Source organism: Pan paniscus, chromosome 13 (genome assembly GCF_029289425.2).
Source record: "Pan paniscus chromosome 13, NHGRI_mPanPan1-v2.0_pri, whole genome shotgun sequence".
In the NCBI taxonomy this organism is placed as follows: Eukaryota; Metazoa; Chordata; class Mammalia; order Primates; family Hominidae; genus Pan; species Pan paniscus.
Genome location: NC_073262.2, coordinates 23412796 through 23439773, shown reverse-complemented (window position 1 = coordinate 23439773; position 26978 = coordinate 23412796). Strand labels below are relative to the sequence as shown.

Below are 26978 nucleotides of genomic sequence, written 5' to 3'. Positions count from 1 at the left end.
AAAACCATTATGCTATGTTAAGCTAATTTCAATACAAGGCACACTTACTTGCTTCAGACTCTGCTTCGCTGTTGAACTTGTTTCCCTTTTAATTTTGTTTTAAATTGTACTTTTGCTTTTTTAGTAGCTAATAACATTCGGCTTTTTAATTTTTTGAATGTTACTAACTGTTCCCTGTTATCCCTTCCCTTGTTTTTTAATTTGCTTAAAGATGGTACTACCACTAAAGCGGAGGGTAAGCGGTTTGTTTCTGTGATTGAGGTGTGTCTCACTTTCTCTGGTCCTCTGTTCTCACCGAGTGTTGCCCAGTACCCACTTGTCCTCACCAAGGTCCCTGCATGAGATGTTGCACGCTGTTTCTCCTCCTCTCTTTTCATTCTGTCGCCATTGGGTTTTTGCCCTACCTCTCCTTCCCTTTCTTGTTCAGTCTTTGTTCTTGTGAATTTTAGCACTAAAGTATGCTGCGCGTGGTTTTTATTGCTGAGTCCACACTCTGGGGAGGAGCATTGATGTCACACTGTGTGCTACTGTCCTCATGGACTGCTTGTCTTGGGTTTTATTACTCCTGAAGCACTGCCTTAGCTTTTGTTTCCTTTTCTTTCCTTTTGTGCTTTTGTGGGCCTCTCAGGATTTGCCTTTCTGTTTTGAAAGTAAATTTCAATGTCAATTATTCAGACTAAAGGCTGGTAAACATTTTCTAACAGGTAATTTAAAGAAATAAAAAAATATATTTTTCTCTCCTCTAAAGGTACTACTGACTTATATGATGCTATTTTTTATTTGTCTCACGGACACACACCCCATTCATTCATTTACTCTCATTCATCCCCTCATCAACCATGTATTAAATGCCTTCCATGTGCCATGTTCTGTACTACACACCGAGGATAGAGTAATGCTGTAAGAAATAGGCATATCCAGATCCACTTTATTTTGTTTTTTATGCCATTCTCAAGAAGCTCTTTCTATTTTTGTATTACCTTTTGAATTTTAGACATAGTTTTAGTCTTTGCAGGTTTTTGATAAGTGCATATAAGACAATATCATTCCTTTGCTAGATAGAATGCATGATAATGCTGTAAGTAATTGAAATGTAGAGGAACCTTCTCTGCCTAAATAGAGGCTTAAACCCACCAACCTTCAGGATAATTACTTAACAATTAGGAACAGCTAGTTCATTTTCATATATTATTTAGTCACCCTAAAGGGCTAGCATGCAAAGTTGGCTGGGTTTAGCTTGATGTGTGCAGCTCAGTTCTTTTAATCCATATGTTACTTTCCAAGGTACTCATAAAAGAAAGATAGGAATGGATTTTTTTTTTTGAAGGTGAACATGATCCCAAGAGCAGTGTTTCTTAAATTTATCACATCGTGAGAATTACTTGGATACTTACTAAAAAAATACTCTTAGGTCCTTCACCCTGAAGATGCTGATTAAGTTTGGAAGGAACTAGAGAATCTGAATTTCTAATAAGCCTCACTGGTGGTTCTTAGGGTCGGACAAGTTTGTAAAAAAAAAAATTCCAGAATTAAAATAAGGACAAGAAACCTCTGTCCTGATGAGGATGTCATGTCTGACAGCAGACGGCAGAGGCTGATGTGATTGGGAAGCTGGTTGATAATTTTCTTCATTTCTTAAGCTGATATGGGTAATTTTATGTTTCTCCTGCCCAAAGAAACAATCCCGAGTGTTTTCTCAGCCTTACTGGGAGGGGAGGAGGAGAGTGGAAGAGAATAATGTAGATGAAATGGAAAGCAAAGACATTACATGGGAAATTATATGTTTTTCCAGAATGCCCTGATTTCTATGCCTATATAACAGAATTGAAATCAGCCTTTGATTCCATCCAGCCCTAGGACTTTTTAACTTTTTTTTTTTTTTTTTTTTTTCCATCAGTTCCACAGTCCTGAGTAAGGTCAGAATTGCCCTCTCAGTTATTGTCCAGGAGACTAAACTCTCTGGTTTTTCCTTCTTCTGGGAGAAATTGTTTTTTATAGAGAGCTCAGACTCTGACAATAGAGACCGTTGCTGAAGAAGCATAGGGAGTGTCAGTGTTTGTGTACTGGGGCTGCACAGGCTGTGGCAACACTGGCTAGTCAAAGCCTGGAAAGACCTGTGAGTTTGAACTCTTCTGGGTTGCCATTGTTCTGTTGGTTTCAGCAGTGAGACTGAGAGAGCCTGTTCTGTTTAGAAAAGCCACAGTGGTTTTCTAGGTAAAGTCTGCAGGAGATGTCACTTGGTGCCTTTTCAATATGAGTTTTCCACCTGCATTTTTGGAACCATTATGGGCCTTTAAAAAAATTTATTAATAAGTCTCTTAAATATTTTATAATCTAGCTTCTGAGACAAGATGATTTTAAAACAGTTGTATGCTCTAAATTAAAAATTTAGAGGGTGAGTGCAGTGGCTCATCTCTGTAATCCCAGCAGTTTGGGAGGCCAAGCAGGTGAATCACCTGAGGTCAGGAGTTCGAGACCAGCCTGACCAACATGGTGAAACCCCGTCTCTATTAAGAATACAAAAATTAGCCAGATGCAGTGGTGTGTGCCTCTAGTCCCAGCTACTCAAAAGGCTGAAACAGGAGAATTGCTTGAACCCAGGAGGCGGAGGTTGTAGTGAGCGGAGATTATGCCATCATTGCACTCCAGCCTGGGCAACAGAGTGAGACTCCGTCTCAAAAAAAAAAAAAAAAGAAAGAAAGAAAGAAATTTAGGCAGTACGTTTGAGTTTACTGGCAATTTTATTACTATACTAATTGAGAAAAATATATATTCCTTAGGAGTTATTCATTGTCCACATCAAGGAATCCTAACATTTATGACTAATTAGAAAAATACTTTTTGTAAAGAATGAAAAACTCAGCTTTTGGATGAAAGTTTATTTCTAGGTTATTATCTTCAGTATGTTATGTTCAGTAATTTTTGGAGATTTTGATGAGGGAAACATAATGTCTTTTATGTTGCACATGAGGAAGTTTATGATTAGATGTCATATGGTAAATGAATGCATTCTCATACTTTTTTTAAAAAGCTAGTATGCTTAGGAAAAGCATTCATATTTTTCCCAAAATAAGTAACTTTAAATGAAAAGTTACAGTGCTTTGAATGGCCTGTGGGGCTGACAACCATTGTTTGTTTGGGGAATAATCATGTTTATTAAGATGTAGTCAAAAGCCATATCAACTTAACTTTCAGTGATTTTAATTAAGATTACACGATAAAAATTATATAGCCTTGTCTTCTGTTCAGGAAAAAGAACTTAGATTTTAGTACAATTTTACTGGGAAATAAAATGTAAAAAATTATCCAAGAACTGTGAATTCTAGATAATTGTCCTTTTTACACGGTGGAAAAAGTATGCATGTCTATATATAGAAGTAAAAGGGTGTTAAGCTTCTTTTAAATTTTTAAAATATGAAGGAAAATTTTTTTTTTTTTTTAAAGGCAGGGTCTCATTTGTTACCCAGGCTCTGGAGTGCAGTGGTGCTATTACAGTTCACTGCACCCTTGACCTGCCAGGCTCAAGTGATCCTCCTGCCTCAGCTCCCCACCCTGTCTGTCAGAGTAGCTGGGACTACAGGCGTGCACCACCACGCCTGCCTGGCTAATTTTTCAATTTTTTTGTAGAGATGGGGTCTCCCTATGTTGCCTAGTCTGGTCTTAAACTCCTGGGTTCAAGTCATCCTCCTGCCTCAGCCTCCCAAAGTGCTGGGATTACAGGCGTAAGCCACCATGCCTGGCAGGAAATTATTCTTGTGGGGAGAATAGTTGTAGGTAGCGAAATGTAGAAATGATCAAGTTCCTCTGTTTTGGTTCTGTAAAAGATGTCAGTGTATGAGTAAAGGCTGGTTTAATTATGCCCCCAAGCAGTGAAACGTACAGCAGATATGTATGCCAAAACGTCCCAGTGTGATGAGAACAGAGACTTACTTTGAAGACCTTTTAATTTTATAATCTCTAATTTGGGAATTTGCTAGAAAATTTGAAACACGTAGGGAACAGAAAAACCCTAGTGACATAAGGCTCTCTAGTGGTTTTTCATTTGCCTAACAAGAAGATAGGAAAACCAGGCCTACAAACTACACTTGGTACGCAGGGTGAATTTCTCCTGGTTTGGAGTCTTTTCTAGAAGGAATGGCAATGTAAGTGAAAAAGAATCCTTAGGAGCAGTATTAAAAAGTCATGAGATGAATGATCTTTCTTTATTCCATGAAAGTCAAAGGCTTTGGGCTCCTCTTACAAGTCTTTGTTTTCCTCTGGGTCTGGTTTTGCTCTGGTTAGGTTTGTTTGTTGATGCGTATCTTATTCATCCTTCCCTCCAATTCTTTTTGTTGTACAGTTCTTTACCTCTTTTTTTTTTTTTTTCTGTTACTTGTGCTGACTTTTTTTTCTCCCTTCACATCTATCTACTTGTCTCTGTCACTTAATAGATTATAATACAGAACTGAAGTATATTTGTACTGCTTGTTGCTTTATTTTTATTTATTGTATTTTGAGGTGGGGTCTTACTCTGTCACCTAGGTTAGAGTACAATGGCATGATCATGGCTCACTGCCGCCTTTACTTGCCAGGCTCAAGTATCCTCCCACCTCAGCCTTCCAAGTAACTGGGACTACAGGTGTGCAACACCATGCCCTGCTAATTTTTTGTGGAGATGGGGTTTCGCCATGTTGCCCAGGATGGTCTCGAACTCCTGGACTCAAGTGACCCTCGTGCCTTGGCCTCCCAAAGTGCTGGGATTACAGGTGTGAGCCACTGTGCCCAGCCTGCTTGTTGCATTTATTGAAACTTTGTTCCCCTAATTACCACAGAGCATCTTTTAAAAACATGCACAGGTACTCATAGTAATATTGCCAAATCAATAGACTGAAAACAAAACAAAATGAAACAAAAGACACCTTTTCCTATAAAATAAATATATATCTGAGTTTAACACAACAGAGGCCCTTTAAGCTGTATAGCTGCGTTCCCAAAAATGTAAAGAAATGTTCAAAACCAAGAGGATCACAGACTGGAATGGCAAGCTTGAACTGATTTTTAAGGCTGTCCCCGAGGGCTTAGTTATTTTTTTTTTAAGTTTTTTTTTTTTAATTATACTTTAAGTTTTAGGGTACATGTGCACATTGTGCAGGTTAGTTACATATGTATACATGTGCCATGCTGGTACGCTGCACCCACTAACTCGTCATCTAGCATTAGGTATATCTCCCAATGCTATCCCTCCCCCCTCCCCCCACCCCACAACAGTCCCAGAGTGTGATATTCCCCTTCCTGTGTCCATGTGATCTCATTGTTCAATTCCCACCTATGAGTGAGAATATGCGGTGTTTCGTTTTTTGTTCTTGCGATAGTTTACCGAGAATGATGATTTCCAATTTCATCCATGTCCCTACAAAGGACATGAACTCATCATTTTTTATGGCTGCATAGTATTCCATGGTGTATATGTGCCACATTTTCTTAATCCAGTCTATCATTGTTGGACATTTGGGTTGGTTCCAAGTCTTTGCTATTGTGAATAATGCCGCAATAAACTCACAACCGCTCAACTATATGGAAACTGAACAACCTGCTCCTGAATGACTACTGGGTACATAACGAAATGAAGGCAGAAATAAAGATGTTCTTTGAAACCAACGAGAACAAAGACACAACATACCAGAATCTCTGGGACGCATTCAAAGCAGTGTGTAGAGGGAAATTTATAGCACTAAATGCCCACAAGAGAAAGGAAAGATCCAAAATTGACACCCTAACATCACAATTAAAAGAACTAGAAAAGCAAGAGCAAACACATTCAAAAGCTAGCAGAAGGCAAGAAATAACTAAAATCAGAGCAGAACTGAAGGAAATAGAGACACAAAAAACCCTTCAAAAAATTAATGAATCCAGGAGCTGGTTTTTTGAAAGGATCAACAAAATTGATAGACCGCTAGCAAGACTAATAAAAAAAGAGAGAAGAATCAAATAGACGCAATAAAAAATGATAAAGGGGATATCACCACCGATCCCACAGAAATACAAACTACCATCAGAGAATACTACAAACACCTCTACGCAAATAAACTAGAAAATCTAGAAGAAATGGATAAATTCCTGGACACATACACTCTCCCAAGACTAAACCAGGAAGAAGTTGAATCTCTGAATAGACCAATAACAGGAGCTGAAATTGTGGCAATAATCAATAGTTTACCAACCAAAAAGAGTCCAGGACCAGATGGATTCACAGCCGAATTTTACCAGAGGTACAAGGAGGAACTGGTACCATTCCTTCTGAAACTGTTCCAATCAATAGAAAAAGAGGGAATCCTCCCTAACTCATTTTATGAGGCCAGCATCATTCTGATACCAAAGCCAGGCAGAGACACAACCAAAAAAGAGAATTTTAGACCAATATCCTTGATGAACATTGATGCAAAAATCCTCAATAAAATACTGGCAAACCGAATCCAGCAGCACATCAAAAAGCTTATCCACCATGATCAAGTGGGCTTCATCCCTGGGATGCAAGGCTGGTTCAGTATACGCAAATCAATAAATGTAATCCAGCATATAAACAGAGCCAAGACAAAAACCACATGATTATCTCAATAGATGCAGAAAAGGGCTTAGTTATTGATGTGAATAGCTAGACACACAGATCACAAGACCTTGAGCTGACCCAAGGTGAAGATTGAGAGTTGGCATTAAGCCAGCATTGACAAGGGGGCTGTATATCCATGACAAGGTGGACAGGTGAGAAAAACAAAACAACACAAAAAATCCTCTTTATCTTCAAGTTGATATAATGTCTGTCTTGACTTTGCCTTAAACAGAGGGGGGGAAAAAACCCCTAATCTTTTCTCATAATTTGTAACTAAGCTGTCTACTCACACAAGTTGTGGTTTTAAATTTACTTCACCTGTGGTGTTTGGAAGACTCCAAGCTAATGAATTAAAGTAGTTTGTGTTTATAGCCCCCAAGGGTGCCTGCCAGGAACAAACATTAAACTTCTGTAGAGGAAGCTACTCTCAAATCTAATTCCTCGGGGTTCATGCAGATGGAAATCAGTGAAATAAGAGTTCATACTCTGTGTTACATCCATTATGAGTGAGAGGCAGCAGAGAAAAAGAATAAAAACAGAATGTACCCTTAAGGACTTAAGGATCTGTTACAAAATGTAAAATAACTAAAGTGTTTAAAAGAAATAAACTCGCATTTTTTAAGGATATATACAACTTAGTAGCCAGAATAATCCTCCCAGTTGAGAATACATTACTATTCTAGAGTAGAAGCAGTGAATCCACACAGCTTCAAACCTAAGCATGGCAGGAGCCCTGGTATGTCAGGGTCAATGCTGGCCGTCACCCTGAGGCTTTTGGCTAAACCCTGGGGTCCTTGGGCATTTGATGTGATGATTGTGCAGGACATAAAGGACAGAAAGCCCAAGTCCATTTAAGACCTGCATCATCATTAGTGAACAAAAAGTTAACCTTACTAAACTGAAAAGAACAACAGAGAAATTTGCCCATCTTAACTCTCGTGCTGGTTAGAGGGGGAAAATAATCTCCCTCGAGAATGTGCAACCAAAATCCTGATGCAGGATTCTGGTCAGAGTTTACGTTACCTTTGTAGTCTGAAAAACCCAAATAGATAAATCATTTTAAGTTGGCTGTGGATTACTTGTGTCCACAGGACACAAACAAAATCAGAGGTCTTCTTTGGAATAATTCAGCTTTAATCTAGATCTTAAAGAATTCCCATAAATTTCCAAGAAAAGTGATCGTTTCATTGTCTTAACAGTTAAAGAAATAAAGTGAAATTGTAGAAAGGGAGTAAGAGGCTATCAAGAATGACCAAGCAGATTTTGAAGAAGAGCAAATGGAACTTCTAGAAATGAAAATATAATACATTATTAAAATCAAAAAGTGGTCAGGCACGGTGGCTCACACCTGTAATCTTAGGAATTTTGGAGGCCGAGGCAGGAGGATTGCTTGAGCCCAGGAGTTAAGCCTGGGCAATATAGTGAGACCCCATCTCTACCAAAAATTTTTTTTTACAGTTAGCCAAGCATGGTGGTGCACACCTGTAGCCCCAGATACTTGTGAGGCTGGGGCAGGGGGATCGCTTGAGCACAGAAGGTTGAGGCTGCAGTGAGCTGTGATCATAACCGCTGTACTCCAGTCAGGACAACAGAGCAAGACCCTGTCTGAAAAAAATAAAAATAAACTGCATGGGTAAATTGAGCAGTAGAATCAATGTAACTGAAGAGAGAACTCATGAATTAAGAAAGCTAGGAAGAACTTATCCAGACTGTAGTACAGAGTTAGAAAATATGACAGAGTTGTTAAGTTACATGCAAGATAGTAAAGAAATTTAACATGTCTAATGGGAGTTTAAGAAGAAGAGGGAGAATGGGGCAGAGACAATATTTGAAGAGATGATGGTTGGGAATTCTTCATAATTGATGAAAGACACTAAAGCCGGGCACAGTGGTTCATGCCTATAATCCCAGCACTTTGGGAGGCTGAGGTGGGTGGATCACTGAAGGCCAGGAGTTTGAGACCAGCCTGGCCAACATGGTGAAACCCCGTCTCTGCTTATAATACCAAAATTAGCTGGGCATGGTGGCTCGCACCTGTAGTCCCAGCTGCTTGGGAGGCTGAGGTGTGAGAAATGCTTGAACCCGCGAGGTGGAAATTGCAGTGAACCGAGGTCACACCACTGCACTCCAGCCTGGGCAACAGAGTGAGACTCTGTCCCAAAAAAAAAAAAGACACTAAAGCACAGATTGAAGAAACCCAATAAATTCCAAGTAAGACAAAAATAAAAAATCTGCAGTTAAACATATCATAGTAAGGCCAGGTACGGTGGCTCACGCCTTAATCCCAATGCTTTGGGAGGCTGAGGTGGGCTGATCACTTGAGGACAGGAGTTTGAGACCAGCCTGGCCAACATGGCAAAACCCTGTCTCCACTAAAAATACAAAAATTAGCCAGGTGTGGTGGTACATGTCTGTAATCCCAGCTACTCAGGAAACTGAGGCACGAGAATCACTTAAACCTGGGAGGCAGAGATTGCAGTAAGCTGAGATCACGCCACAGTACTCCAACCTGGGTGACAGAGTAAAGTTCTGTCTCAAGAAAAAAAAAAAAAGTAAAATTGCACAACACGAAAGGCACAGAAGCCACTAGAAAAAGAAACTACCTACAAAGGAAAGCCAAAGATTAACTGCAAAGAAAACAGGGAAATCTGAATAGTCTGAATAGGAAGGGTGGAGCATATCAGTGTTCATGTCCTGTTTCTGATTTTATACTATAGCTTTGTAAGATGTTACCATTGAGAGAAACTGCATAAAGAACACACAGGAATCTTAAAACTTAAAACTGCATAGGAATCTATAATTATCTCAAAGAGGTTTAATTTTAAAAGGAGGGAGCCCTTAAAATTACTGTATCTCCTCTAAAGTGTGATTTAATGGCTGCGTTTTTCATAATATTATTTAAAGATAGTAAAGCATCTTTAAAAAATTAAGCCAAAAGAAGGAAACCAAGGGGAGGATAAAAGGAAAATGAAAAATCAAGACAAAAGCATGCATATAAAAAGGTAAAAATAGGGCGGGCATGGTGGCTCACGCCTGTAATCCCAACACTTTGGGAGGCTGAGGCGGGCAGATCACCTGAGGTTGGGAGGTCAAGACCAGCCTGACCAACATGGAGACACCCCGTCTCTACTAAAAATACAAAATTAGCCGGTCGTGGTGGCACATGCCTGTATTCCCAGCTACTCGGGAGGCTAAGGCAGGAGAATCACTTGAACCCGGGACACAGAGGTTGCAGTGAGCCCAGATTGCGCCATTGAACTCCAGCCTGGGCAACGAGAACGAAACTCTGCCTCAAAAAAAGAAAAAAAGAAAAAGAAGTAAAAATAAAGTCAAATAAACCAAGCTTTGTGGTTAAATGAGAAAGATTGTCACGCTTGATTTATTTTAAAGCTCTAGCAATATAATATTTATTTTTTATTATTTTTAAATGGAGACAGGGTCTTGCTATGTTTCCCAGGCTGGTCTCAAACTCTTAGCCTCAAGCTGTCCTTCTGCCTAGGCCTCCCAAAGTGCTGAGGTTACAGGGGAGGGCCACCACGCCCAGCCCAATGTGATATTTAAAGAGAGAAATCTAAAACGTAAGACTACAGATAGAAGACAAAGGATCAGTAGAAGAAAGCTGTTGAAGAGTATTTAGTAACAAAGGCAAAAAAAAATTTGTAATTGATGAAAGACACTAAAGTTGGGCATGGTGGCTCATGCCAGTAAAAGAGGATTGCAGGCATGTACCACCACGCCCAGGTAATTTTTGCATTTTTAGTTGAGACAGTCTCTCCATGTTGCCCAGGCTGGTCTCTAACTCCTAGCCTCAAGTAATCCACCTGCCTCAGCCTCCCAAAGTGCTGGGCTTACAGGTGTGAGCCACTGCACCCAGCAAAATTTCAGTTTTTGAAAATACTAATCAAGTAGGCAAACTTTTGAAAAATGTCAATTGAAATACAGAAAAGGTACAAATTAACTGTTAAGAATAATAAATTAGGCATAAATGTGGATCAGTAGAGTTTTAAAGGTAATAGGAAGCCAGGTACAATGGCTCACACCTATAATCTGAGCACTTTGGGAGGCCAAGGTGAGAGGATTGCTTGAGGCCAGGAGTTTGAGACCAGCCTGGGCAGCATAGTGAGACCCCCATCTCTACAGAAAATTTAAAAATTAATATGGCGTAGTGACATACACCTGTAGTCCCAGCTGCTCCCAGCTACTAGAAGGCTAAGGTGGGAGGACAGCTTGAACCTGGGAAGTGAGGCATCAGTGAGCTGTGATCGCACCATTCCACTCCAGCCTAGGCAGCAGAGCTAGACTCTGTATCAAAGAAAAAATAATAATTTTTTGAAATTAAGGTAAGATAAACCTATGACAGCTTTGTTAACAATTCAAAAACAAATTGTCCAAGTTTCAAGAAAACCCAAAACTGTTTCTTCAAAGAAACAAGCAATGTGAGTAGTTTTAAGACTGCTCATTAAACAATTTGAATCAGTAGTTAAAAGTTCATTGTTCTATTCCCACCCTGCCAAAATAAACTTAATAAAAATGGAAAAGATACTCCAAAAATTCCTGCCATGCTCAGATGGTTTCGCACACAAGTTGTATCAAAGACTGGATAATTGCATTGTCAGTTTATCAGTGGAGATGCAAAAAAATAATAATAATAAAAACATTAGGTAATTCCAGTCTTACGTAAACTCAGAGAATAGGAAAAGAGGGAATACTTCCCTCACTGGTTTTATGCAGCTAGTATGACCAGAGTACCTACAAACATTGTGTATGTGAGTGTGTATGTCATGACCACGTAGGTTTAGCCCAGGTTTAATTTTTCTTCTTTTCTTTTTGAGACAGAGTCTCACTTTGTCGCCTAGGCTGGAGTGCAGTGGCACGATGTCAGCTCACTGCAACCTTTGCCTCCCAGGTTCAAGCAATTCTCATGCCTCAGCCTTCAAAGTAGCTGGCATTACAGGCCTGCACAACCATGCCCAACTAATTTTTTGTATTTTTATTAGAGATGGGGTTTTGCCGTGTTAGCCAGGCTGGTGTCAAACTCTTGTCCTCAAGAGATCCTCCCACCTCAGCCTCCCAAAGTGCTGGGGTTACAGGCGTGAGCCGCCGTGCCTCACCTATTACTTTAAAATTTATTAATGTAGTTTAAATTCGGGAGAAAAACCCTCTTATCTAAAAAGATCAAAACATCAAAAAATTCAAACATTTATGATAAAAATTGTTGGCAACTAGGCACAGAAATGAATTTTCTTTTTTTTTTTTTTTTTTCTTTTTTAGACAGGGTTTTGCTCTTTTGCCCAGGCTGGAGTACAGTGGCATGATCTTGGCTCACTGCAACCTCCGCCCCGGGTTCGAGAGATTCTCCTGCCTCAGCCTTCCAAGTAGCTGGGATTACAGACATGCGCCACCATGCCCAGCTAATTTTTGCATTTTTAGTAGAAATGGGGTTTCTCCACGTTGGCCAGGCTAGTCTCGAGCTCCTGACCTCAGGTGATCCGCTCACCTTGGCCTCCTAAAGTGCTGGGATTACAGGCATGAGCCACCGCTCTGGGCCAAATTTTCTTAACCTGTTGGCAGATATACTTTCTGTGAAATTTCAGAAATTCTTTTTTAAAATCTTGTTTGAGTCAACAGTGCTTACCCTCACTGCTTCTATTTTGCATTATATTACATGACCAAGACACCACAATAAAGGCAAAGAAGTAAAAGTGAATTATTTGAGGGTAATAAGCTGATGAGTTATTTGTGGGTGTTATTCTATTTAGATAACCCCAAATCTGTATACAAATTAGCGGAATTAATAAAAGTTTAGCAGAATCCTAGAGTGTTAAGATCAAAATATAATGATTCCATTCTTACCTGCCAAGAACAGAAAATATAATTTAATAAATTATAAAAATAAAGCAACTTTAAATAAGTCTATAAAAATTGAGTAAGAACTTTGAAAAAATGATCAGACTTTATCAAAAGATATTGAAAAAGTTAAATAAACATAGAAGATACAATGAATGAGAAGACCAATATTATAAAGCTTTTCCCCTTAACCCAGAGTTTCACATAATGCCAGTCAACATTTCAACAGGCGTTGTTATTGTGTCTGCACATACATATGGAAGACAGCAAAGGGCTTAGGAAAAGGCGAATTTACTTGTCCTGCCAATTAGCAGGATGTCTTTTTAAAAAGGCTAATCACAGGCCGGGGACAGTGGCTCCTGCCCGTAATCCCAGAACTTTAGGAGGCCAGGGCGGGTGGATCACTTGAGGTCAGGAGTTGGAGACCAGCCTGGCCAACATGGTCAGATCCTGACTCTACTAAAAATACAAAAATTAGCCAGGTGTGGTGGCATGTTCCTGTAATCCCAGCTACTGGGGAGGCTGAGGCAGGAGAATCGCTTGATCCCAGGAGGTGGAGGTTGCAGTAAGCCGAGGTCACACACCACTGCACTCCAGCATGGGCGACAGAAAGAGACTCTGCCTCATATATTAATTAATTAATTAATAAAAAGCTAATCACAGTATTGTGATGTCGTGTAGGTATGGACACATTGACTAGTGGGACAGACTAGAAGGCTGAGAAACCCAGACACACATAAGTGCTGCTTGATAAACAATGAAGTGGCATTTTAATCAGTAAGAAAAGCGTTAAGTAAATTTATTTCAACATTGGTTAGTTATATGGAAAAAATAAAGTATATCCGTTCTTTATCCATACATAAGTGACTTTTCAAATAAAATATTAGCAAAATAGTAAGCTTTAGAAAAATATAGACCTTGTGTTATAATTTAAAAACGTTCTAAATATGTAAAACAAAACCACACAGTTATTGGTTGTGAAAACATGTATTTACAAAAACAAAAAAACAAAAAAACAAGGGAATGCTGAACACTGGGTTTAGGATCATGTTACCAAATGTTGGGGGAAAGTAGAATACGAGAGGGTTAGCAAAGAGAGTTTTTATTTTTTAAGCTAAATGAGTATACATGTTCATTTAAAAAATCTTTTTGTGACCTAAATATTTTATAATGAGTTTAAGAATTTAAATTCAGTTGTTTTTTTCATGTTCACTTTGCCTTTGTGATTGCCTTGATTTAGCTCAGTGACTTCCTTAGGAAAATCAGAGGTCATCACTCATAGGCTTCCCAGTCAGCCAGGCACAGGTATCTAAACCAGTAGTGTCACATTGAACAAATTAATTAATTTCCCTGTTTCTTGGTTTTCTCATCTGTAAAATGGGAGTAATTACTTCATATGCTGTGAGGATTCTGAATGGACTCATATATAGTTGTTAGTAAATGGTATAGCTTTTCACTTCTGTATAGATTATAGAGTTTATGTATAAGTTTTTCCTTAAACTGAAAAGTCATTGATTCTTAACTAGTTTTATTATTTTTTTAATGCCAGCTTTCTTTCATTGCTCTTTACCTTCCTTTCTTGAAACTTTTTCAAGCTTTAGGATTTGCTTCCTGCATTACTTCTCTGTAAGCTTTGTCGCTTGTGGGGGTAGAAGTGATTTTGAACAACATAAAAGCCAGTGGGAGTTCAAGTTGGTTGTGTTTTTCCTATCCTCATTGAGTTACGGCCGGAGAGGCATTTTGTGCTCCCTCGAAACCAAAAAGGCCCATTTTTTTTTTTTTTTTAAGTTTAATCGCTAATCATACTAGTCTGGTCACTGATGATTTTGTGTTTCTGAATTCATTTTTATTTTTATGGCTTCGTGGTTCAATAATTGCTGTAATTTTTTCATAACTGCCTACAGCATTGGATTATCTTTGGGCCATCATTTCTCTAGGTACTCCTAATACTGATTCTTTTTAGCTGTATCTCTCTTTTTAGCTTTATCTTTTCTTTATCTTAGAAACTTACTGACATACATGCTTTAAAAATAGAAGTTTAATGCTGCATATCAAAAACACATTTATTCACTGGGGAGCTATAGCTTCTGTGATGGCTGAGTTAAGAAGGTAGACTTTTTTATTTTGGGGTTTTTTTTTGGTATTACTCTTATTTTCTATAGTTTGTTTTTTACAGTGACAGTAAATATTTTCTGTTTTTGGAAATTTGTCAGATTTGTAGACAATAAAAAAGAAAATTTAATCTGGAAAAAATTATGGGAAATGTCCTCAAATGGATATCACTTCCTCGTCTGAAGAGATAACATAGTAAAATAGCTGGAACCTAAACAGCTGCAGGTCCATGGCTCCATCTCAGGAGTTCATCCTGTGTTCGTAGAACAGTTGTGTGTGGATCACATGCACATGTGTGTATGCACACACAGGGAGACGTGGCAGACCTCGTGTGGAGGATCTGCTCACAGAAGCTGTTGCTCCCCATGTAGTTGGCTGGTCACTGCCCCTCTTTTGGGGCATGGGTTCTTTTCTTGAGGAAGTGGCACTTACTGGAAACGTTGTGAAACGCTGTTTTTGCTGTGTCCTCCAGGTCGGATCCGCACAAGACGGCAAAGCTCTGGGAGTGCCACCAACGTCGCCTCTACACCTGATAACCGGGGCCGCAGTCGCGCTAAAGTGGTTTCACAGTCCCAGCGTAAGAAACATATTTTATGCTCTTGCTTACCTCAGTTTTATTCAACAGCTCATTCTGCAGTTGAACATTTTACAATCTTTATATTGACTTCAGAGGGAAAAACACATTTTTTGTGGCTCTGAGATACTGTGAGTAATCTTACTGTTTGTTGGGTAAGCTTAAAAAATGAAACATTTCAGGCATACATTTGTCTCCTGTCCAGGTGATTTACATTTTGTATTGTTAAGCATTAAACATTAAAATGTAGTTTTTCTCCCTCCTTTGAAGCCTGTCAAATTGTAACTTATCTGTTCTGTGACTCATTTTTGCATTGATAAGGAATCCTTCTGATGTAATTTTACAACAGTACGTGGGCAGAAAACTATTAATGCTATGTTCTTTCCAGTGGTAAATAAGTAAATCCATTAAAAGCTCTCCCCCTTTAATTCTGTGCTCTAACATTTGCAGCCCGCACCTCTCTTCCTGCCATGTGGGCTCTTGCTTTGCCTAGCTGCTTCCATGATTGCGTCTCTGTATATGTGAAGTCAGTTGGTTTGTTAGCCTTAGCCATGAAAGCAGCCACAGCTGGAATGAATTTATTCTGGTCACTCTTCAGATCCTCACTTGGTGTCTCACTTTCCAGCCACACATAAACTTTAAGGGGCCCGCCTCCTCTCTATGCATGTCGAGTAGAGCTGGGTAGCAGAGTGCTCCTGGGCAAGGTGAGCGTGGGAAGGAAGAGTCTTCCTGTCCCCAGGAGCTGCATGCGGTCCCACAGCACAGCACTCACTAGCTGACATTTGCCTGCCTCCTTTGTGGCCCAAGGAACTGTCTGTCTGTTGTAGAGAGTGATCAGTCTGCACCAAACCTTAAGAGCTCCCTTAGTATAGAAAATGGCCTTGTTCAACACCTTCTGAATTTAAATTCTTTTCCCTTTGATAACTGCAGTCCTCATGTTATATAATTTCTGCAAAGAAAGCAGAAGATCCGTTATAGTGCTGCCTTTGGTGAGGCTACAGAACCTTCCTGTGGCCTAGGTTGTATTGTGTAGTGTGATACACTACAAGCATGGGTTTCAGTGTCAGATAAAACTGGGTTTGCATCCTGGCTCCAGTGTGATGTTGGGTGAGTCTTTTAACCTTTGTGAGCCATTGTTTCATTGTCTGTAAATTGAGTGATAACAGTTCCCACCCTCATGGGGTTTTAATGAGGATTTAATGAGCATTAGGAGCCTAACATGTGATAGTTAAATGGATGCAAACTTTATCGTCATAGTTGTTTCAGATCAGCAGACTTCCATCCTAGCTGAAGTTGAGCCTCCTTGATCCCTGTCTACTTCAGTAGGTTTAGGAAAGAAGGCTAGGAATGGATTTACATGATGAGGGATGCAGTTCAGGATAGATTGAGTCCGTTAAAACCAAGAATGCCCTCCTTAGTGTAGAACTTAAACTGGATTTTCATTCAGATCCAGGGTGCAGGTGTAGCCCAGAAGTGTCTGTCTTGGGAACAACTTCTTGGCTCTGGTTATTCTGTTGAATGCTAGTGATGCCTGGAGACACAAAAGGATATTTGACTCATACATATGGGTCAAATTTTACTGCAAAGGAATTCTTGACAAAAAGTGTTCAAATCTCAGAATCTAGGTCAATATAATGAAATTAAGCCAAATAAAAAATGTCTAAGCATGTAATTTTGCAGTGTTGCTTCCCTCTGTGGGGGTTGAGGGTTGAACAGTATTTTACATATTTCTTTCTAATGCTGTTTATCAGCACTGGGGTCTTTGGGGTTCCCTGCCCCAGCTAGGTCAATGCTGTAATTTTCTCTCCTATATTGCAGGTTTTAGGAATGTGTAGGTTACCTTGGCAGGTGGTGAAGATTACAGTTCCTTCTCTAATAGTGATTAGGGTGATAATAGAGCTTTAATTTTTCAGTCTTATAAAAATACTGTACCTAGCCTTGGGGCTCCCCTTTTAAAATTCCTTAGTTTTACTTCACTCACCAAATCGTACTCAGGAAGAGTGACCACACTAGCCAGCGATCAAGCCTATACCTTAAGCTTATGCATATACATTAAATATTTTAAAAATTATTTTAATAAGTGGTAAATATAAGTGTATATATCACAAATGTAGATATACTAGTATTCATAGTCCTGATTTAATACTAAGTAGGCTTCATTAATATTAGATTTAGGGCCCTTAATAATTGGCATATTTTAAATATTTGAGGTTTACGGGAAGTCAGGACAGGTGAAACTAGTTAACAGCAGTTTCTTTCAGTTAGTTGATGTTTATTGAGCACTTACTATGTGGTAAGCACTTTTGAAGATGGTAGTGATACACAGATGAGTAAGTTACAATCACTTCCCTCAGGTTGCTTAAAGCTAGAAAGCAGATGTGAGCCTGGCACATTGTAGGTTTGAAAGTGTTTTATGAACAGATCTGAAATAAATGCTAATGTAGAATGACAAAGATAAACATAAGTACAAAAATAGGAGGAACAAGTCCTAGGAAATATAGCTGTTTTGCTAATGTATTTGTGAACAAAGACCTTTGTGTTGTGTTGCATGCTGACCTTCTGTATTGTGTTATTGTCTTTTAATCCACTTTTTGCCTGTCCTTTGGTCTGCTCTCATAATCAAGGATCCAGATCTGCTAATCCTGCTGGTGGTAAGCCATTTCTCTTCTTGCCTTTTTTTTTGTTGTTGTTGTTGGCATTCTCCCTGACCCCATGTTCCTTGCACAATATTAATTTCTCTCTTTATTGTAAGCTTAGTTAATCTTTCTGCGTTTTTCTTTGTGTTCAAATTCTAGAGTTTGAAATGGATTTCTTTCCCCTTTATACATAGTTTAATAGTTTATATAGCTCAAATTTTATGGGTAAAATTAATAGGTCCTGAGACAAATTCTTCATTGGTTTTTATAATGATTTTTCACTTCAATTTTTAGTTAAATCATTATAAACTATTAATTTTTGTGAGTATCCACCTACGTGGTTCATTTGAATGATGGTGGTTTTGATTTATATAATATGTACTTTTAAATAATATATATTTAAAATAAACACACATATAAATTTACAGGTAAGTGTTGCTTCAAATGCTTTCTTCCTCTGGGTCATTCTATTCTAGTACATAGTAAATGTATACTTTATATTTTAGAATGTATTGCCTTCTCTACTTAGGGAGGTAATCTGTCAATGCAAATGATTGCCATTTGAGTGTATTGGTGTGATGCTTAAAATTTTGTTGTTTCCTCTGAGAGAGAATTAGGTCCCACAAGAAATAGTAATATATGTATCTAGCTACTTACCTATTAATAAAAATTATCAGCCATATTATTTGTTTTTAATTTCCAGTTTTATTGCATACTTCTCAGAGAATGTGGTCCATGTTATTTCTACTGTTGTAGATTTTTTTTTGAGATTTACTTTGAGGCTTAATACACAATTTTTATTTTTAATATTCATGTGTGGAAAGGTAAAAAGAATATGTGTTCTATCTGTTGGGATATATATGTGTATGTGGGAAGTGTGTGTTTTTATACATACATATACACACACAGACACAATTTTGACTGCTCTGTCAATTTCTGTGAGGTATATAGTTTCTCAATATTATTAGTCTTTCCATGAGGTCTTTCGGTAAGTATGGCTTTTTCCATTTCTTCCTGTACTTTTATCATTTTTTAGTTTTATATTTCAAAACTATGTTGTTTGGAGCATAAAGGTTCGTGATTATTATATCTTCATGGACAATTATTCTTTTATAAATATTAAATATCCTTCTTTGTCTTTTTTAAATGCTGTGTTTTATTCTATTTGTTTTTGTTTGTGGTGTATTGTTTGACTTTTAAAAATACCAGACAGCTGAATTTCATTTTATTTTACTTTGCATTTTCTTTTCTTTTCTTTTTTGTTCTTTTTTAAGAGACAGGGTCTTGCTCTGTTGCCAGGTCTGAAGTGCAGTGATGTGATCATGGCTCACTTCAGCCTTGACCTCCTGGGCTCAAGTGATCCTCCCACCTCAGTCTCCCGGGTAGCTGGGACTAGAGGCATGTGCCACCATGCCTGACAAATTTTTACAATTTTTGGAGAAGTGGGGTCTCCCTGTTGTTGCCCACACTAGTCTCAAACTCCTGGGCTCAAACTCCTCCCACCTTGGCCTCCCAAAGTGCTGGGACTACAGACATGAGCCACCAGCCCAGGCTTGTTTTAATCTCTTTTAAATCGATGAATTTAATCCAGCCACATTTATTATGATTAACTAATATGTTTGAGCTTCTATCTTATTTTGTGATTTTTATTTACCAGGTTTCTGGTTATTTTATCCCCCTACTCCCTTTTATATCATTTGTCAGATTAATAGAGTTTTCTTGGATTCATTTTCTGTAGCTAATGCTAAGAAAATTGTTATAGTTCTACTTCTGCTCTTCTAGCAGTGACACCTAAAATTTTTAACATAATCAGCTCTTACAGAATTAAAAAAACAAAATAAGAATAAACACCTTTGTGACATTTGTAGATATTTACTGTGGAATAAGGAGGCTATTCCACCAGTAATTCTTCTAAGTATATTCTTTTATGATATTCAATTGTCTTTTATGCTCCTACATTTAAAAAAATTACTACCACCAAATAAAAATTTATTTTTATATAAAATTGTGTATTTTAGCCAAATTAATGTGTAAAACCTGGCTTTTGAAAGTATTATAGTTCATTCCTACATTTACATCTATTATTCATTGTCATTTTGCTTCACTTTTAGCTGGCAGCCGGTCAAGTTCCCCAGGAAAATTGTTGGGAAGTGGTTATGGTGGACTTACTGGGGGCTCCTCACGAGGCCCACCTGTGACACCGTCTTCAGAAAAGCGAAGCAAGATTCCCAGGAGCCAGGGATGTAGCCGGGAAACAAGTCCAAACCGAATAGGATTAGGTAAGGATTCTCAAAGATCTTGGAATACCATTCCCAGCTTGGTCATAGTTTTGACTATAATCTAATGACTATGTCTAATGTAGGAAATATAGATCTATTTTTTGAACTGAGGATGTCACTTTGCCTGGGTGTGCTTTATACAGATTATGGCATATTGAGGTTTCAGTTAGAAAAATATATGGGACTTAACCCTTCAAATTGATGGGAAGGAATTATGTCATTGTAGGCTTTTGTGTTTTGCTGTCATTGTACAAAGCATTGGAATTGGGGAAATAGCAGGGTGTTTCCCCCACAATTAGAAGCAGTGTTGCTTTTCATTTTCCTTTTACTGATTAGCACTAAGTAGACATTAACCTATATGAATTTTTCAAAAACAGCATTTAGGGTCCACATTTATTTTAATTCTGATCTTCTCTAATCTAATTGGTGAAACTTATGGTGAAAAAATATGTATAGTTACTTTTGACATAGATTTGTTTAAGCATGAAAGCTAGGAATTGATTAAAACCAATACATAATATTTAGTTTTGTGTTACTTAGTTTCTTTGTAATAGTGTGTAGAATCATGTGAATTACTGTCAGCCGCTTAAATACCTTTTGTTCCATTTAAAATCTAATTCATACTCTAACTTTTTAAATATAAAATTTAGAAGTCTTTGTGATATAATACAAAAAATCTAAATTCATACTCTATGACTTCTTTACTTCCTAAGGGTAAAATGTATTAATATAAAATCAGACTACTGTATTCTTAAATTGTGTTGGCTTATCTTTCTCATTTATTCATTTATCTCATCAACAGTGTTTACTATGATGTACCAGGCACTTTGTTAGACCTGAGAATTAGAAGATACATGAGATAGATTTAGATTCTGACTTCAAAAAGCTTGATATCTATTGGGGAGAGGTGGAAATGTAACACAGTATGACAAATACTATGACAGGGTGCTTCACATAATCAAAACTATGACCTAAAAAAGGAGTATCTTAGACCCTTGGCCACCCCAGATTTCTTGCTAGGGGAGGCTGCCCAGAGTAGATTCTGTTTTCATGAAGTACAAAATGGGATTGGTCCAGGTGGGGAGATGAGGGGAAAGGTTTCTAGAGGAGAGAGAAGCATCTGCAGAAGCAGTCAGGCAAGAGGCAGCCACATGTAATTCATTTGGCTGCTGTAAAGGAAGTCAGAGTGGGTGGGAGTTGGGGGCAGAGACTGGTAGAGTCCAGCTCATGAAAGTCTTTGAAGCCGACCTTAGCTACGAGAAGGCAGGAGAAGATATTTAAGAATGGATAGGATTTGATTTGAAATCCTATTTCCAAAGCAAGTAGAAAGTATTTCTTGGTTTTAGTAAATCTCTATGATGCCAACTTTTTATTGGCATTGCGTAGTGTGGTCTCTTAGCTGACAAGTTATTTGGGTGTTGATGTGGATACAACCATAGAAAAGGTCACAGCTGGAATATCTGAATTTTATGTCTGATGCTGTAACATATTTGTGTTTGGAAAATGCATTTGATTTTAAATCTAGGTGTTATGTTTTAGCTGTCTTTTTCCATAGTTAATTGTTTAAGTTTATAGGATGTCTGTTTGCAATCCATGTTAGTTTTATACATTTAAAGATTCTTTTCTGTTTTGAGATTTTTTTCTTTTTATATTATTAAAGATGCCATTTTAATCTTCTTCTTGAAATTGGGAAATAACCCAACTTCATTTATCTAACATAATTCTAATGTGTTCCATGGTTTTAACTAGGAAGTTTGTGTTGTGTGTAGTTGAAAAGACAATATTTTATATGTTTTTAAAACAGGTATTATGGAGCATCAGTAGGAACTTAAGCCTGTTCCCTTCCAAAGAGTTATTTGAAATATTATTTGAAGAAAGTTATTTCCTTGATGCTAATTAAAGGGATCAGTTACGTGTAGAGCTTTGAGGTCATACACATAGTTTATATTAAAGAAGATATTTTCTTTAAATTTCTACACATTGCGAGAATATATGCATATAAAGAAATATATATGAATAAAATGTATTTTCATTTTTTTCCTGTGGTATTGCTTAGAGATTGCATTTAATAGGGTGGCAGACATAATAGCATTATTCAATAATAGATTATATATTACTATTATCATTTAGTATATACTGGATATATGCCTGTGTTTCTTAACATTTGACTCATTGTATAGTAGTTTTCAATATAATTGTTGAAAAAAAGAGGAGGAACATCTTTTAGGAATATTTTCTATAATTCCCAAACCAACAAATTCAACAGTTTTAATGATAGCTAAACTAGGTTTGGAATTTGCACTGAGAATTAATCGTAGTTATCTACAAATCGTGTTTGGTTCAACTATGCCTCTTTTTGTTTGAAATGATACTTCTTAACAAAATTTTCTTTTTTCATTTGTTTTAAAACTGATGCCAAGGCTCTTCTTTGGCATTTAGATTTTCTTAAGCAGAACAGCCTGTAATTCCTATTAAATATTCAAGAAGCAAAATATATCCCTGATATTCTTTTTTCTTGGTGATTTGTTCCCTCATAAGCTATCTGACTAGGAAAATATATTTTTAAGTTGTTTTATTTCTGTGTGTCTTAAAGATAATACTTTATAGATACAATAAAGTCACATAAATCACTAGCATCTATAGTGATTATATTTTGGAAGTTTGCCCTTGTTCCCTTCTCCCACTCCTCTATGGAAAGGCTATGAAAACACATTTGATATTTTTGCAGCTTTCATTCTGTGGATGTGTATTTTAAATGTTAAGGTTTTCTGGTTAAAATACTTTGAAATAATTAAACATTAATAATAGTTCATTTCAACTGTGAAATTAGACTACTGTCTAAGACCAAGACATGAAAATGTCTAGACCAGCGAGACATTTCATGTCTTTAACTTCTGGTTGTTTTTATTAATTCTCTTATATTCTGCTTTTATGAGTCCTGGTTGGACCCTTCCTTAAGTTGTAAAAGTCAAGATTACCATTAAAACACTGAAGTAGGGTAGAGTGTCTATCAAGAAATGTAAACCAATCAAATGGGTATCTTACGGCTTCCCAGCATTTCATGTAAGCAGAAGACCCCAGAGGTACCTAGGAATACTGCTTTTTTAGGAAGTTCACAGTACAAGTATGTTTTCCTGGTCTCTCCCTCTTATGCCTTCTCTTCTGTAACATATTTTCACATAGAACATTTAGTTTGGCACTTAAAGAGACAAGACTATTTTGGTGGGATTTTCTTCTTTTAGTTTTGATCACCTAATTAATTCATTTATAAAAAGTCATTTTTATACTTATTTTAGGCCGGGTGCAGTGGCTCACGCCTGTAATCCCAGCACTTCGGGAGGCCGAGGTGGATGAATCCCTTGAGGTCAGGAGTTCGAGACCAGCCTGACCACCATGGCAAAACCCCATCTCTATTAAAGATACAAAACTTAGCTGGATGTGGTGGTGCATGCCTGTAATCCCAGCTACTTAGGAGGCTGAGGCAGGAGAGGCACTTAAACCTGGAAGGCGGAGGTTGCAGTGAGCCGAGATTGCGCCACACATTCCAGCCTGGTCAACAGAAGAAGACTCTGTCTCAAAAATAAAAAATAGACTGGGCACAGTGGCTCACACCTGTAATCCTAGCACTTTGGAAGGCTAAGGCGGGTGGATTGCCTGAGCTCAGGAGTTCGAGACCAGCCTGGGCAACAAGGTGAAACCCCGTCCCTACTAAACTACAAAAAATTAGCCGGGCATGGCGGCGTGCACCTGTAATCCCAGCTACTCGGGAGGCTGAGATGAGAATCACTTGAACCCAGGAGGCGGAGGTTGCAGTGAGTCAAGATCACACCATTGCTCTCCAGCCCGGGTGACAGAGCAAGACTCCATCTCAAAAAAAAAAAAAAAAAAAAAGAAATTAAATAAATAAATATACTTATTTTAAATCCTTCTTTTAGATTAGTCTTTCAAAGTAGTAGTATAAGTGAGTTTGTATTTCTCTTGTATTTTAAATTATTTAACATTTGAACCATGGATGTCACCACTAGATTTACTTTGATGAGTAAATGATGCCAAAGCTCTTGAGGTTTAGGGTAACTATGGCCATATTTTCACAAAATCATAAACGGACAATTATTTTTCTCTATACTGCTGCTAGCCATATGTTAAATGAGAAAATCAGCTCAAATGGGTGAATGAACTCTCTCTGGGTGAAATACCGGAGGGGGGTAAACCTTGTTAAGAAATTTATGCATACTGTTATTTCAGATCATATCTGTTTACTGCTGTTAATGCTTTTTATTGTCTTCACAAAACAGACTCAGACAAAAAAGAGCATTTTTTTCCCCGTTGTTCTAGCATGTATATGAATTTAAGGAAGGGGATGGGGCTGGGAAGAATTCAGAAATAATCAGGCAAGAACTATTAAGAAAATGCTCAACTAAGCATGAACTTGTTTAAACAACTATTGAGACCTTTTATAGCTTTTTTGTGATTTGTTTTGGAGTGGGCAGTGGAATACGACAAAATTTTTACATGTGCTCTTCAGCAAGGGACTTGGAAATACTTACGTATGTGCATTATCTCACAGTACCCTTCTCATTTAAAATGAGGGGACGTGTTCTTTTTCCTCGTTTTCCTAATGGGAGGCTTGAGACCCAAAGAGGCCAAGTGGCTGGACCAGTGAGATAGCATGGAGCTGGAATGGTCATTTTTTGACTCAGATTTGGCATTGGTTCTCTAAGGATGAGTGGTATTGCTGTGTACATTCTAGGAAAGTTGTCCGTATTGGTAGAGCCAGTACACACGCTCCCTAGTTTTTTAAGCATTTAATTTGGCATCTCCTTTTGTCATCATTGTAGGAGCTGTTTAGAATGTCATCAAGAATTGCTGACTAAATAGTCACTACTACTTTGAGTGAAAATTCAGTGCTTTCACATCACTCTGGCAAAATTAAGGAGAGCTTAAGAATTTCTGGTGAACCCCCAATAAAGCCCTTTATGTCTAGATTGTTGAGATTACGTTCCTGTGCTTGACTTTTTTTTTTTCCCCTGAGCAGTAGTAAGCATTTGGATATCACTTAAATGCCTTCAGAGTCTAGTTCCACTCTAGCTGTGAGCAGCTGAGCACAATAGAAAGTTGGCTTTAGTTTTCCCTTTCGTATTCTTTTTTTAATCAGGGAGTGTTATGGTTCTGGTTTATAAGACATTCTTGTTATACTTTGGCTGTATAATAAATCTTTGCTCTTAAATAATAGACTATGCTCATTGCAGTATAGAAACATACTTGTTTTGATATCAGTGATTCAAGTTGATTGTTTCTAAAATGTCTTGACATTTTTTCCAGTCCATCCTCTCAGGATGGAAACGTATATTGTCCCCATCAGCTATTACATTAGGCATTCCACCTACATGTATTCAGTATACAAGGTTGTTTTGGAGTATTTTCCCAGTAATGTATTTCCATTTTCTCAGATGGAGAAACAAGGGTATCCTGGTCTTTTCTAAGCTTCACAGCTCAGTTATTATGAGACCCTGGGCTATTCATGCAATTCTGTCTTGTAGTCTCGGTGTTTTATAACATGAGAATGATTAACTTTAGCCGTAGATAATCAGAAAGTTATTTGCTGTTCTCAGGTCAGTGGAGAGATCTTTCCCCAAATACTGAGAGTATTGATCTACTTGCTCTAGACACAGTGTGAAAGACTGGGTCAGTGGTGGTGCTTGGTAGAGCACAGGCAGATCTTTTCAGATTTTCATAGAAAAAGCAGGGATAAAATGTTGGGATCAGTAAAGGAAAGGATAACAGTCCCCACTTTTTATATCTGCTGGTTTCGAGAATTGGATATATTTGAAGCATCTACACACTTACTTGGAGTGGGTAGGCTCTCTCTCTGGTTGTGTCAACTCTTATGGCTTCTCTTGGTGAAGATGGCCAGCCTGGGAGCAGTGAGCCCTCTTCCTTATCATTAGGTAAGTTCATGGACTTCAGTGACCAGTGTGGTTATTCTGTTTGTTAATCCAAATTAAATTACCTTTCTAAGAAACAAGTGCATATGAATACAGCTTTGGTTTTTTGTCCTCTTGTTGAGAAGTTTGCTAAGCTCATAAAAACTGATCGTTTCTAAAAGGCTTTTGATCTTGTATTTTCTGATGACAGTTTGTTGTTCGGAAAGATTTCTTATCACTTCTTACATTTAGGTGTAATTTCACCTTCGTACTGAAATTCACAGCTTTCTGAGGTATTGAGCATAATCACATTTTACCCAAACCCTCCCCTGTTGGCACGTCAGTCAGTGAGACCTCAGCATGGATAGGTGGCTCAGTCATGAGAACTCCCCAGTGCGAACAATGTCGTAATTACATTAACCAAATGTGACTGACATTTTGTGAGTTTATCTGTCTTCATTAAACTTGTTCACCTTCTCTGAAACCCTTCATGCTGCACGCTAGCACGGAGCAGCCGTATCCCTCGACCCAGCATGAGTCAGGGGTGCAGCCGCGATACCAGCCGTGAGAGCAGCCGAGATACAAGCCCTGCTCGGGGCTTTCCTCCACTTGGTGAGTACACGTAGGTGCTGGCTGAGGAGCAAAGAGTTCCTTTCCCTGCTTGTCCGAGACACTGCTAGGCGGAATGACCTGCTTTTCCTCCTCTACTGTCCTTGTGATCCTTTCTTCTTTCTTTCCTCTTCCTTAGTTACCCCTTGTCCCCCTCTGCATGCTTGAATTTTGGCAACTTCGAATTTTTATATATTAGAGGAAAAAAACACCACTTCACTCTGTACTGTTGTCATTGTGACCACTTGCTCTTGGGCAAGCCCATCTGTGTGGTAATTTCTAACCTAAGGCAAAACTCAGCCGAAGTTAGTTGCTGCTTAAAAGTAAAGTTAATCCAAAGTTTATTCTTAGTCATTGAATTTTTACAATTTATCTTTAATTTTACTACAGATCAGTCTATATGTAATTTAA

General features: G+C 38.1%; 1 protein-coding gene across 4 annotated transcripts in view; it reads left to right on the top strand.

The window, feature by feature from the left end:
• CLASP1 (cytoplasmic linker associated protein 1) overlaps positions 1 to 26978 on the top strand; it is a 308815-nt gene that overhangs the window by 201354 nt on the left and 80483 nt on the right. For 2 of the 4 annotated variants that reach the window (XM_057301388.2, XM_063595126.1), the window contains 4 exons: positions 15018 to 15122; positions 17744 to 17770; positions 19867 to 20034; positions 26463 to 26570. In XM_057301388.2, the coding sequence (XP_057157371.1) occupies positions 15018 to 15122; positions 17744 to 17770; positions 19867 to 20034; positions 26463 to 26570 (408 nt within the window). Of the gene's footprint in view, positions 1 to 211; positions 236 to 15017; positions 15123 to 17743; positions 17771 to 19866; positions 20035 to 26462; positions 26571 to 26978 lie in introns of all 4 variants that reach the window. The other 2 variants (XM_057301390.2, XM_057301389.2) reach the window with 2 other exon arrangements.